This window comes from Aquarana catesbeiana, linkage group LG01 (genome assembly GCF_042186555.1).
Source record: "Aquarana catesbeiana isolate 2022-GZ linkage group LG01, ASM4218655v1, whole genome shotgun sequence".
In the NCBI taxonomy this organism is placed as follows: domain Eukaryota; kingdom Metazoa; phylum Chordata; class Amphibia; order Anura; family Ranidae; genus Aquarana; species Aquarana catesbeiana.
Genome location: NC_133324.1, coordinates 227,470,299 through 227,483,944, shown reverse-complemented (window position 1 = coordinate 227,483,944; position 13,646 = coordinate 227,470,299). Strand labels below are relative to the sequence as shown.

The window sequence follows — 13,646 nt, the reverse complement described above, 5'->3', positions numbered from 1 at the left end:
TGTGGGGGACACAGCAAACATGTGAAAGAAGGTGCTCTGGTCAGATGAGACCAAAATCAAACTTTTTGGTATAAAAGCAAAACGCTATGTGTGACGGAAAACAAGCACTGCACATCACCCTTAACACAATATATCCACCGTGAAACATGGTGGTGGCAGCATCATGTTGTGGAGATTCTTTTCTTCAATAGGGACCGGGAAGCTGGTCAGAGTTCATGAGAAGACAGATGGAGCCAAATACAGGGCATTCTTATAAGAAAACCTGTTAGAGTCTGCAGACTTGAGACTGAGGTGGAGGTTTACTGTCCAGCAGGACAACGACCCTAAACATACACCCAGAGCTACAATGGAATGGTTTAGATCAAAGCATATTCATGTGTTAGAATGGCCCAGTCAAAGTCCAGACCTAAATTCATTAAGAATCGTTGGCAAGACTTGAAAATTGCTGTTTACATATGCTCTTCATCCAATCTGACAGAGCTTGAGCTATTTTGCAAAGAAGAACGGGCAAAAATGTAACTCTCTAGATGTGCAAAGCTGGTAGAGACATCCCCAAAAAGACTTGCAGCTGTAATTGCAGCGAAAGGTGGTTCTGCAAAGTATTGACTAAATACGAATGCAAGCCACACTTTTCAGATATTTATTTGTAAAGAATGTTGAAAACCATTTATCATTTTCCTTCCACTTCACAATTATTTGCCACTTTGTGTTTGTCTATCACATAAAATTCCAACAAAATACATTTATGTTTTTGGTTGTAACATGACAAAATGTGGAAATACTTTTTCAAGGCACTGCATATTGAAAGCAGACCTGGCCTTGTAATGAAGAGTATGCACCTGTAGGTTTTAGTCTCAGACAAAAGGGATCCTTCTCCTATTTATTATATTTCATTGAATTGTTTGCTCCTGTAGAATGTTTGCAATATGCAGACTTGCTTCTGGCTCAACAAATTTTCATTCTTAACACCTGTTCATTAAACCATTTACTATACAAATTGTTGCATGCAACACTCCTGGACTGTCATAATTGCTTTAGTAGAATATGTCATCTATAAGTTTATGAATATAAAAAAAGTAACATTTTAAAATGTATCCAATTTTTGATGGAGCTTTTTTTTTTTTAAATTCAGTTGGTCAACTTGTTATGGGTATATTGTTGGTCCAAATCATTTGGTGGGGGGGATTATGGTGTGGGGTTGTTTTTTTAGGGGTTGGGCTCAGGCCCCTTGGTTCCAATGAACTCTTAAGGCGTCAGCATACCAAGACATTTTGGACAATTTCATGTTCCCAACTTTGTGGGAACAGTTTGCCGATGACCCCTTCCTGTTCCAACATGACTGTACACCAGTGCACAAAGCAAGGTCCATAAAGACATGGATGAGGGAGTTTGGGGAGAAGGAACATGGCTGGCCTACACAGAGTTCTGACCTCAACCTGATAAAACACCCTTAGGATGAATAAGAGCGGAGACTGCGGCCCAGGCCTTCTTGTCCAACATCCGTGCCTGACCTCGCAAACGCGCTTCTGGAAGAATGGTCAAACATCCCTTTAGACACACTCCTAAACCTTGCGGGCAGCCTTCCCAGAAGAGTTGAAGCTGTTAAAAGTGCAAAGGGTAGGCAATATTGAACCTTTACGAACTAAGACAGGGATGCAATTAAAGTTCATGTGCATGTAAAGGCAGGCGTCCCAGTACTTTTTCACAATATAGTGTATATATGACTCGGGATTGGTGCCTCTCCCTTGCCCAACTGGAGGACACTTCCATCCAGGACACTATCTGCATGGAGTTTGCATGTCCTCCTTGTGCTTGTGTGGGTTTCCGCTGGGTACTGTAGATTCCTCCCATACTTCAAAGATATGCTGTGGCAGGTTACATTTGCTGCTGTCAAAATGCGCCTTGTGTGCGTAGTGAGATAGGGACTGATGTGAATAAATAGTAGGTTAAATGCTTTTAAAATTGGCGGCACTATATAAATACCTGTAATGAAATGTAAACAATCCAGAACAGGACACGAAGTTTGTTTTGTAGCAATGTTGTGCAGACCCTTTTTTCTTTACATTTTGCCTTAACCTTCATACCTCAGCTTAATTACCTACTTACAGATGAACAGATCATGGAAGATTTAAGAACCCTAAATAAGGTAAGGGCTAATTTTAGCTGCTTGTTTCCAGCTGTCTTTATCAGAAAAAGCTATTCTTTTACCCGCAGATACATTTTGGACATGAGAAGTTTTTTGCCTCCACTGACCGATCTTCTTATCATGCCACAATAGTTCAGAGACTGGGGAGAATTCCACTGGCGGAAAGCCAGTGGAAATTTTGTTGGCATCACCCAGGCAGTGACCCATACGCTGGAAGAGAGAAGAAATTTTGTCGGCCATGTTTCCCAGGTTTACCTTGTAGCAAGTGGTCATTATAAAGCCAGCTAATAGTATTGGTTTGAGGGGGTGACACCTTCATTAAGACCCAGTGAAAAACAAAGAATTACAAAATATTTTTACCACTAAACTCTGAAAGGCGTAGGAAAGGGTTGGAACTTTTTAGCTTGTCAGTAGTGCCCACCCAAAACCGAAGCATCATTTTTGGGTAGAGTGGACATTTTCAACTTTTTTTGTGATACCATAGTTCATACAATACAGACCGGTTATGTGGTATTTTGCATAGCATAACATTTTACTGTATATGTATTTTTAAGTTTCTCTGGATTGGCTTAAATCTTTTTTTTTTTTTTTTGTTCTTTCTAACAGTTAAAATCACCTAAAAGACCAGGTAAGTAACTATGACAAGCAAACATAAAAGCACTATAAGCCTGCTAAAGCATACCACCATTATTAAAAAGTGTTTCGCAGTAATTTAAAAATTCCAAGAAATGAGCTCAAGCAGTCACCTATGTACTCTTTATTTGAAGGTGTATTAACACTCACGCTCTACAAATATGTCAGATAATATGAATATCCATCCTTTAAAGCATAAGTGTACAACGTAATCTTATCTTTTTTTTTTTTTTGCCCCTGTGCCCTGACTGGTCACACCCTCCCCTCCCAAGGGCTGCCACCCCTGGGGATCGTTTGCATCCAACACGCATGTTCTTTGTGGCCTGGCTGCGCATGTGCACTTTTTTGTTTTAAAATGCTTTTATACTTTAACCTATTCTGAACACTGTTTTGAGGACCCAGCTTGAGGATTGTAATTTCATTCAGTTACCTATTTAGTGCTGTGAGCTGCATCTGTCTTCGGCGAGCGCTATATTTCTATGTTTATTATCTATGTTTCTTCTAAGGTGTCAAGCAGGTTAAATGTAATTTGCGCATGTTTATTTTAAACCTCCATAGTTTTGCACTAATTTAGTTCTATTGAATAATAATGTTTAAAAATAAGTAAAATATAGTTGCTACACTTAGCTGTACTACAAAACAGAGGACTGGTTCCTCCTCAGCAAAGCCTATGATCTCCAGGTATGTGACTGGATGTTGCTGATATCAATGGTCAATGACATCCTCAAAACCATACTTTCATCTGTTTGTCACCTTTGTTTCGTCAGCTTATCTTGTTTCGCTTTGGTGACCAGTCTGTATTGAGAGACTGTACTTTACTACTTCGTATATTTTCTTTGCAGTATCTCCATCAACTCCAGAACATCTTCCTGCTACCCAAACTGAATCTCCTGCCCTGAGGTTTGAGGCACGGATAGAGGAAGGGAAGCTGTATTATGATAAGAGATGGTAAATATTAATATTCTTTATTGAGCTTGGGATCCTTTTAATATTGCTTGGAAAACAACAAATTCCGAACTCGAATATGTAATAAATTAACATTTTTGTTTTTATGCAGTGTGTGTGTGTGTGTATATGTATATTGTTATATTACAGCCATTTGCTAAAATCATTTAAGTTCATCTTTTTCCTCATTAATGTACACACAGCACCCCATATTGACAGAAAAAACACAGAACTGTTGACATGTTTGCAGATTTATTAAAAATGAAAAACTGAAATATCACATGGTCCTAAGTATTCAGACCCTTTGCTTAGTATTTAGTAGAAGCACCCTTTTGATCTAATACAGCCATGAGTCTTTTTGGGAAAGGTGCAACAAGTTTTTCACACCTGGATTTGGGGATCCTTTGCCATTCCTCCTTGCAGATCCTGTCCAGTTCTGTCAGGTTGGATGGTAAACGTTGGTGGGCAGCCATTTTTAGGTCTCTCCAGAGATGCTCAATTGGGTTTAAGTCAGGGCTCTGGCTGGGCCATTCAAGAACAGTCACGGAGTTGTTGTGAAGCCACGCCTTCATTATTTTAGTTGTGTGCTTAGGGTCATTGTCTTGTTGGAAGGTAAACCTTCGGTCCAGTCTGAGGTCCTAAGCACTCTGGAGAAAGTTTTTGTCCAGGATATCCCTGTACTTGCCCGCATTTATCTTTCCCTCTATTGCAACCAGTCGTCCTGTCCCTGCAGCTGAAAAACACCCCCACAGCATGATGCTGCCACCAGCATGCTTCACTGTTGGGACTGTATTGGACAAGTGATGAGCAGTGCCTGGTTTTCTCCACACATACCGCTTAGAATTAAGGCCAAAAAGTTCTATCTTGGTCTCATCAGACCAAAGAATCTTATTTCTCACCATCTTGAAGTCCTTCAGGTGTTTTTTTAGCAAATTCCATGCGGGCTTTCATGTGTCTTGCACTGAGGAGAGGCTTCTGTCGGGCCACTCTGCCATAAAGCCCCGACTGGTGGAGGGCTGCAGTGATGGTTGACTTTCTACAACTTTCTCCCATCTCCCGACTGCATCTCTGAAGCTCAGCCACAGTGATCTTTGGGTTCTTCTTTACCTCTCTCACCAAGGCTCTTCTCCCCCGATAGCTCAGTTTGGCCGGACGGCCAGCTCTAGTTAGGGTTCTGGTCGTCCCAAACGTCTTCCATTTAAGGATTATGGAGGCCACTGTGCTCTTAGAAACCTTAAGTGCAGCAGAAATTTTTTTGTAACCTTGGCCAGATCTGTGCCTTGCCACAATTCTGTCTGAGCTCTTCAGGGAGTTCCTCTGACCTAATGATTCTCATTTGCTCTGACATGCACTGTGAGCTGTAAGGTCTTCTATAGACAGGTGTGTGGCTTTCCTAATCAAGTCCAATCAGTATAATCAAACACAGCTGGACTCAAATGAAGGTGTAGAACAATCTCAAGGATGATCAGAAGAAATGGACAGCACCTGTGTTAAATATGAGTGTCACAGCAAAGGGTCTGAATACTTAGGACCATGTGATATTTCAGTTTTTTCTTTTTTAATAAATCTGCAAAAATGTCAACAATTCTGTGTTTTTCTGTCAATATGGGGTGCTGTGTGTACATTAATGAGGAAAAAAAATGAACTTAAATGATTTTAGCAAATGGCTGCAATATAACAAAGAGTGAAAAATATTAAGGGGGTCTGAATACTTTCCTTCCCCACTGTATGTGTGTGTGTGTATTTTTTTTTTTTTTTTTAATTGTTCGGTATCCAATCCGCAAAATTGATTTAGAATGTCTTTAACATATTTCTATCTTTCTTTCTTTCTATAAAAATCTATGATAAATATACCCCAGAGATCTGTCAGTAGGGTACCGTAAACACAGGTTTCTGAGCTTTCCTATAAGGGCTTGTTTCACTAAATTTCTAACGCTCAACAAACGCTCTTATAACGTTTGTATGGGTGTCAATGAGCTTTAGTATGGGCATTAGACAGGCGTTTTACAAGCAATTAATGAGGAGGTAAAAATGCTCCCCAAATGCCCTATGTACAGTTTTGAGGCGTTTGATGAGCATTTAAAACTGCTTCACAAACGCCTATTCCATTACAGTAAATTAACTAATCCTAACGCCCCGCAACTGCCTACCAGAGCATATGGGAGGTGTTACCATAGACTTGAATGGGAGGCGTTGAAAGGCATCAAACGTCTCCTGACTCGACTTGAGGCTTCAATTTTGGAGCAACGCGACGTTAACACTTGATGTGATTAGCACTATGTGCTGTCTATTGTATCTTGTACATAGGTGTTTGAGGGGCCTTTTTAACGCCTTTCAAACGCTTGCTCTTAATGCCAGTGTGAACTCAGCCGAAGTGTGTTAAGACGTTTGTGAGATCATATCCACCCCTCTTGTAAAGAGTTAAAAAAAAATTAATAAATATATTTCTTTATCGTACATCACGGGACACAGAGCCATAGTTATTAACTATATGGGTATATAGGCACCTTTCAGTGATGGACACTGGCACACCCAATACAGGAAGTTCACTCCCTATATAACCCCTCCTCCTACCAGGAGTACCTCAGTTTTTTTGCCAGTGTCTAATGCCGCGTACACACGGTCGGACTTTCTAGGAAGCTAGGTCCGACGTACTTGCCACCAAACTTCCGGCGGACTACCGCCGGACTTTCTGAATGGACAGACTTGCCTACACACGACCGGACTTTCCGGAATCCGGTCTTCCCAACGGACTTCCGCCGGACTTTCAGAATGAACAGACTTTCCCACACACGGACAAGTCCGTTCGTTTTGAACGTGACTCGGGTACGACGGGACTAGAAAAGGAAGTCAATCTCGCCGCTTTTATCGGCGATATTGAAACCTTGCGAGCCCCGTCGCAGGCATCCCAGGCCCTTAGGTCTGGTATGGAACTTAAAGGGGAACCCCCTATGCCGAAAAACCGGCGTGGGGGTCCCCCCAAAATCCATACCAGACCCCGATCCGAGCATGCAGCCCGGCCGGTCAGGAAAGGGCGTGGGGACGAGCGAGCGCCGCCCCCCCCGAACCGTACCAGGCTGCATGCCCTCAACATGGGGGGGGGGTGCTTTGGGGGAGGGGGCGCCCTGCGGTGCCCCCCCCACCACATAGCACCTTGTCCCCATGTTGATGAGGACAAGGGCCTCTTCCCGACAACCCTGGCCGTTGGTTGTTGGGGTCTGCGGGCGTGGGGCTTATCGGAATCCGGGAGCCCCCTATAATAAGAGGGCCCCCAGATCCCGGCCCCCCCACCCTATGTGAATGAGTATGGGGTACATGGTACCCCTACCCATTCACCTAGGGAAAAAGTGTCAATAATAAAACACACTACACAGGTTTTTAAAATAATTTATTAAACAGCTCTGGGGGGGGGGGATCTTCCTCCGGCTTCGGGGGTCTTCTTCCGGCTTCGGGGGTCCCTCCGGTTCATCTTCTCCCGGCGTCCGGTTGGTTCTTCTCCGCTCTCTCCGGCCTCTTCTCCCGGTGTTCCAATTCTTCGGCCGGCTCCTCCGCTGTCTTCAGGTAGCTCTCTTGCCAGCGGAGGTCCGCACTTCTGGGCTTCTTGTCTTCTCTTCTCTTCCCCAGATGTTGACACGTCGCTCTCTCTGGCTGGACTGGTCTCTGAGGGCTCCGTTGTGACTTATATAGGCGGAGACCCCACCCCCATATGATGTCACAGTCCCTGGGCATGCTGGGACTGTGACGTTTTAAGGGCGTGGTCACCGAGTTGCAGTACCCTGCTCCTCTGTCGTATCTGGTCCGTCGGACCAGCATACAGACGAACGGGCTTTCCGTCAGGAACTGAGTCCGGCAGAGTTACGACGTAAAGATTTGAAGCAAGTTTCAAATCTAAAGTACGTTGGATTTCCGAAACGGTCCGTCGGAAGTCCGATGGAGACCACACACGGTCGGATTGTCCGCCGGATTTGGTCCGGCGGCATCCATCGGACTTTTGTAGGTGAAAAGTCTGACCGTGTGTACGCGGCATTAGGTGTTGGTCACGAGTGAAGATGTGCTCTGAAGAGCTCTACTGGAGGGATCCTTGCTGGATTTAAATAGCCTCCACAGACCGGATCCATCCAAAGTGCCACTGAGGCCAAAGTGGATGGTACCCGGGCCTCGTATAGGAAGAACGAGGTTTTGCCTGTAAGGTTTGCCGGGCTGGACCCCGGGACCCAGTGCTTTGGTCATGCTCACAGTACCTAGTTTTTCCTGGCGGGGTGCTATACAGGTCCAAGGGAGTGGAACCCTGATAAAAAGGGACCCGGTCCTTGAAGGTTTGCTAAACACAGCCCGCCGTGATGGGTGAAGGTTGGATCTGTCTGTCATCAGCAGTATCCTGCGGCGAGGATAAGGTAAGGGAAGAGGCCTAGGAACTGTGAAAAGTCCACCTAATGGTTTTTCTTCCTTGGGGGGGGGGGGGGAAATGTTGTCATGCCCTAAATCTCCACTAGAGGGAGTAAATGCACATACCTTAATTTGTTGTCTTCACTTCAGCTCAGTGTGTATGTGTGTGTGTGTGTGTGTGTGGATTCAGCAGCAGCTTGTCACAGCGGGGTTTCCTCATGTAGGTAAAGAGCTCTGCCATTCCGCATTTCTCCCCCCTGGAGAGACTAAAAGGATTAGGGAATTCAACAAAATGGTTGCTGCTCCCCTTGTAAATCCCCCCCCCCGCAGGGGGTGCGGAGGTCCCATTTTGCTCTAAAAAAGTTCCCCACACTCTGCTCGCCATTTTGGGCTCTGCCTCTCCTCTCCTCCCCTCTTGATGGGTCTGCAGGCAAACCCAAATGCCGCCCGCTTGCACGGGAGCAATCTGATATTCAAAGGAGGGGGGGGGGGGCAGGTGATGTACGGAGGGGGCGGGGCCTAGGCGTGGCGCTGTGTGCGGGACGTGGGGTCCAAGAGGACACACTGCGTAAGCACAGGATGGAAACTTTGTATAAGAGCAGTCTCTCCTCACCTGGATAGCGGGTAGGAGGAGGGGTTATATAGGGAGTGAACTTCCTGTATTGGGTGTGCCAGTGTCCATCACCTGAAGGTGCCTATATACCCATATAGTTAATAACTATGGCTCTGTGTCCCGTGATGTACTCCAAGAAAAGGATTTTACAGGTAAGCTGTTATAAAAATCCTATTTTTTGTGTGGGGCTTAAAAGAGAACTATCTGTGTGTTGCAACAAACTAAATTCAAGTCTACACTGAAAGTAGCAGTACACTACTGTTTATGTATGTCAAATCATGAATATGTACAACATATGTCCCCTACAGGACTTTTTATTATTCTTGAAATAAATTTATATACTTTTAAACAAAGTTTTTTCCTTATGGTACCGCAACAGTCCTTTTCTTTCTCTCTTTTTGAAAGAGGCAGGATCCTATTGGAGAGGTCCCTGCCCTGATTTCTCTTTCAATCCCACTCCTCGAAAGTAGCAGTAGGAAAGGGAAAGGGTGAAAGGTTGCTGTGGGGCTAAACAAACCATTCATATTTTGGACACTAATTTTGGGGCACATTGTACTGCATAAAGTCCTGGTCCTCTAGCATCCCTAATATTGCAGGTTTACCCATGTCCAGACAGAATCAATGGTAACTGTATACTTTTTTGGAAATGATAAAATGTTGATTGAGACCTCATTTCTGATTAGTTTTTATTGATTACAGACTAAAAATATGGAAGGTGTCATTGATGACAAGATTTATACTGTCATCCTTATTTAATTGATCATTGAGTTCTGGGCTGGATCACACACACACACAAATTACAGTTGAGCTCATAAGTTTACATACCCTGGCAGAAATGATAATTTCTTGGCCATTTTTCAGAGAATATAAATAACACAAAAACATTTCTTTCACTCATGGTTAGTGTTTGGCTGAAGCTATTTATTACCAATAACCTGTGTTTACTCCTTTTTTTTTTTTTTTAAATGGCAACAGAAATGACCCAAATGACCCTGATCAAAATTTAAATACCCTAGTGATTTTGGCCTGATAACATGCACACTAGTTGACACAAAGGGATTTGAATGACTATTAAAGATAACCATCCTCACCTTTTGATCTGTTTGCTTGTAATTTGTGTGTGTGTATAAAAGGTCAATGCGTTTCTGGACTCCTGACCGACCCTTGCATCTTTCATCCAGTGCTGCACTGAGGTTTCGGGATTCTGAGTCATGGGGAAAGCAAAATAATTGTCAAAGGTCTGTGGGAAAGGGTAGCTGAACTGTATAAAACAGGTAAGGAATATAAAAGCTATCCAAGAAATTGAGAATTCCAATCAGCAGTGTTCAAGGTCTAATCAAGAAGTGAAAAATGAGGGGTTCTGTTGAAACTGAACCACGGTCAGGTAGACCAACTGAAATTTCATCCACAACTGCCAGGAAAATTGTTTGGGATGTAAAGAAAACCCCTCAAATAACTTCAGGTGAAATACAGGACTCCCTGAAAACATGTGGTCTGGCTGTTTAAAGCTGCACAATAAGGAGGCACTTCAAGAAAGATGGGCTGCATGGTCGAGTCACCAGAAGAAAGCCATCACTACGCAAATGCCACAAAGTATCCCGCTTACAATACGCCAAACAGCTCAGAGACAAGCCTCAAACCTTCTGGCACAAAGTCATTTGGAGTAATGAGACCAAAATTTAGCTTTTTGGCGACAACTATAAACGCTACATTTGGAGAGGAGTCAACAAGGTCTATGATGAAAGGTACGCAGGTGGATCGCTAAAGTTTCGGGGATGTGTGAGCTACAAAGGCACTGGAAATTTGGTCAAAATTGTTGGCGAGATGAAAGCAGTACGTTATCAAAAAATACTGGAGGAACATTTGCATTTGTCAGCCAGGAAGCTGCTCATGAGACGTACTTGGACATTCCAACATGACAATGATCCAAAACACAAGGCCAAGTCGACCTATCATTGGCTACAGCAGAATAAAGTGAAGGTTCTGGAGTGGCCATCTCAGTTTACTGACCTCAATATCATTGAGCCACTCTGGGGAGATCTCAAAAGTGCAGTTCATACAAGATAGCCCAAGAATGTACAGGAACTGGAGGCTTTTTACCAAGAGGAACGGGCAGCTTTACCATCTGAGAAGATAAAAAGCCTCATCCACAAATACCACAAAAGACTTCAAGCTGTCATTGATGTTAAAGGGGGCAATACATAGTATTAAGAACTGGGGTATGTAAACTTTTGCTCACGGTCATTTGGGTAGTTTCTGTTGTCATTATGATCTAAAAAGAGTAAACACAGTTGATTGTTAATAAATGGCTTCAGCCAAACACTAACCATAAGTGAAAGAGAAGTGTATATATATATATATATATATATATATATATATATATATATATACATACATCCCTCAAAAATTCCACTCGCATTTTGCCAGTGGATTTTGAGGGCTGGCGAGTGTGGGCTACCTGGGAGCCGGTGGGGGGGGGGATTATATTGATCCCTGTTTAGAGTTATAGTACTTTACTGCACTTTATTTTTTGTGTTTAACTTTTAGGTTACTAGACCGTCTAAGTTCATATTAGTGGGAATTTGTCATGCTTTATAGTAGTTTCCTTTTAAAGAGAAGGGACATTTCTCTTGGTTTTGTCTGTTTCTTAGTTAAATTGAACTCCAGGCAAATAGCTAAACACATACAGTGGGGCAAAAAAGTATTTAGTCAGCCACCAATTGTGTAAGTTCTCCCACTTAAAAAGATGAGAGAGGCCTGTAATTGTCATCATAGGTATACCTCAACTATGAGAGACAAAATGTGGAAAAAAATCCAGACAATCACATTGTCTGATTTTTGAAAGAATTTATTTGCAAATTATTGTGGAAAATTAGTATTTGGTCACCTACAAACAAGCAAGATTTCTGGCTCTCACAGACCTGTATCTTCTTCAAGAAGCTCCTCTGTCCTCCATTCATTACTTGTATTAATGACACCTGTTTGAACTTGTTATCAGTATAAAAGACACCAGTCCACAACCCCAAACAGTCACACTCCAAACTCCACTATGGTGAAGACCAAAGAGCTGTCGAAGGACACCAGAAACAAAATTGTAGACCTGCACCAGGCTGGGAAGACTGAATCTGCGATAGGCAAGCAGCTTGGTGTGAAGAAATCAACTGTGGGAGCAATAATTAGAAAATGGAAGACATACAAGACCACTGATAATCTCCCTCGATCTGGGGCTCCACGCAAGATCTCACCCTGTGGGGTCAAAATGATCACAAGAACGGTGAGCAAAAATCCCAGAACCACACAGGGGGACCTAGTGAATGACCTGCAGAGAGCTGGGACCAACGTGACAAAGACTACCATCAGTAACACACTACGCCGCCAGGGACTCAGATCCTGCAGTGCCAGACATGTCCCCCTGCTTAAGCCAGTACATGTCTGGGCCCATCTGAGGTTTGCTAGAGAGCATTTGGATGATCCAGAAGAGGATTGGGAGAATGTCATATGGTCATATGAAACCAAAGTAGAACTGTTTAGTAGAAACACAACTCGTCGTGTTTGGAGGAGAGAGAATGCTGAGTTGCAACCAAAGAACACCATACCTACTGTGAAGCATGGGGGTGGCAACATCATGCTTTGGTGCTGTTTCTCTGCAAAGGGAACAGGACGACTGATCCGTGTACATGAAAGAATGAATGGGGCCATGTATCATGAGATTTTGAGTGCAAACCTCCTCCCATCAGCAAGGGCATTGAAGATGAAACGTGGCTGGGTCTTTCAGCATGACAATGATCCCAAACACACTGCCCGGGCAACGAAGGAGTGGCTTCGTAAGAAGCATTTCAAGGTCCTGGAGTGGCCTAGCCAGTCTCCAGATCTCAACCCCATAGAAAACCTTTGGAGAGAGTTGAAAGTCCGTGTTGCCCAGCGACAGCCCCAAAACATCACTGCTCTAGAGGAGATCTGCATGGAGGAATGGGCCAACATACCAGCGACAGTGTGTGACAACCTTGTGAAGACTTACAGAAAACGTTTGACCTCTGTCATTGCCAACAAAGGATGTATATCAAAGTATTGAGATGAACTTTTGATATTGACCAAATACTTATTTTCCACCATAATTTGCAAATAAATTCTTTCAAAAATCAGACAATGTGATAGTCTGGATTTGTTTCCACATTTTGTCTCTCATAGTTGAGGTATACCTATGATGACAATTACAGGCCTCTTTTTTAAGTGGGAGAACTTGCACAATTGGTGGCTGACTAAATACTTTTTTGTCCCACTGTATATTAAATACATATATGAAAGCTGTTTCACCTGCTAAACGATTTGTATTACTGTCCATTCATTCCTAAGAATTACACAGCCCTGCCAGCCGGGAGAACTGACTTTTTTCTCTACTTCAGTTAAAGTGTTACTAAACCCAGTAATATGAAAAAAAGTTAATCCGCCCCACTACAGTGCCCACAGCTTATAAATCTGCTTTTTACATTAAAATCCTGCCACTATATACATTTTTGGATGATCTGTATACCACGGTTACATGATAAACTGCACAGTTTCTCCAGTGCTGAGAGTTCAGGAAGGAGGAGATTTTTACTACAGCCTGTATACACGCCCACATGTGTGATGTTAATATCATGTGCCCTGGCTAGCTCTTAGAACATGTAAATGTTCTCTTCAGCATAAAAGACACAACTGAGCATGTGCAGGTCGGTTACTCTGCCTGTTTTAGCTTGCCTTTCCCAGATAGACAGTGCAGGAAAGGGAGGATCTATGCATACAGAAGAAAACAGCCTTTTTACACAATGCAGGAGATTAACCACTTAAGTTCCACAGTGAGTATAACAAGCATGCTATGCTGCATATAGAAACAGATTTTAGTGTTGTGGGTTTAGTAACACTTTATGTACGACAACAAGGTCT

General features: G+C 43.2%; 1 protein-coding gene across 2 annotated transcripts in view; it reads left to right on the top strand.

The window, feature by feature from the left end:
• The window catches only part of SUDS3 (SDS3 homolog, SIN3A corepressor complex component), a 66,709-nt gene that overhangs the window by 42,543 nt on the left and 10,520 nt on the right, over window positions 1-13,646 (top strand). For both annotated transcript variants that reach the window (XM_073625550.1, XM_073625542.1), the window contains 3 exons: window positions 2,085-2,146; window positions 2,753-2,774; window positions 3,622-3,727. In XM_073625550.1, coding sequence (XP_073481651.1) covers window positions 2,085-2,146; window positions 2,753-2,774; window positions 3,622-3,727 — 190 coding nt within the window. The remainder of the gene's footprint in view (window positions 1-2,084; window positions 2,147-2,752; window positions 2,775-3,621; window positions 3,728-13,646) is intronic.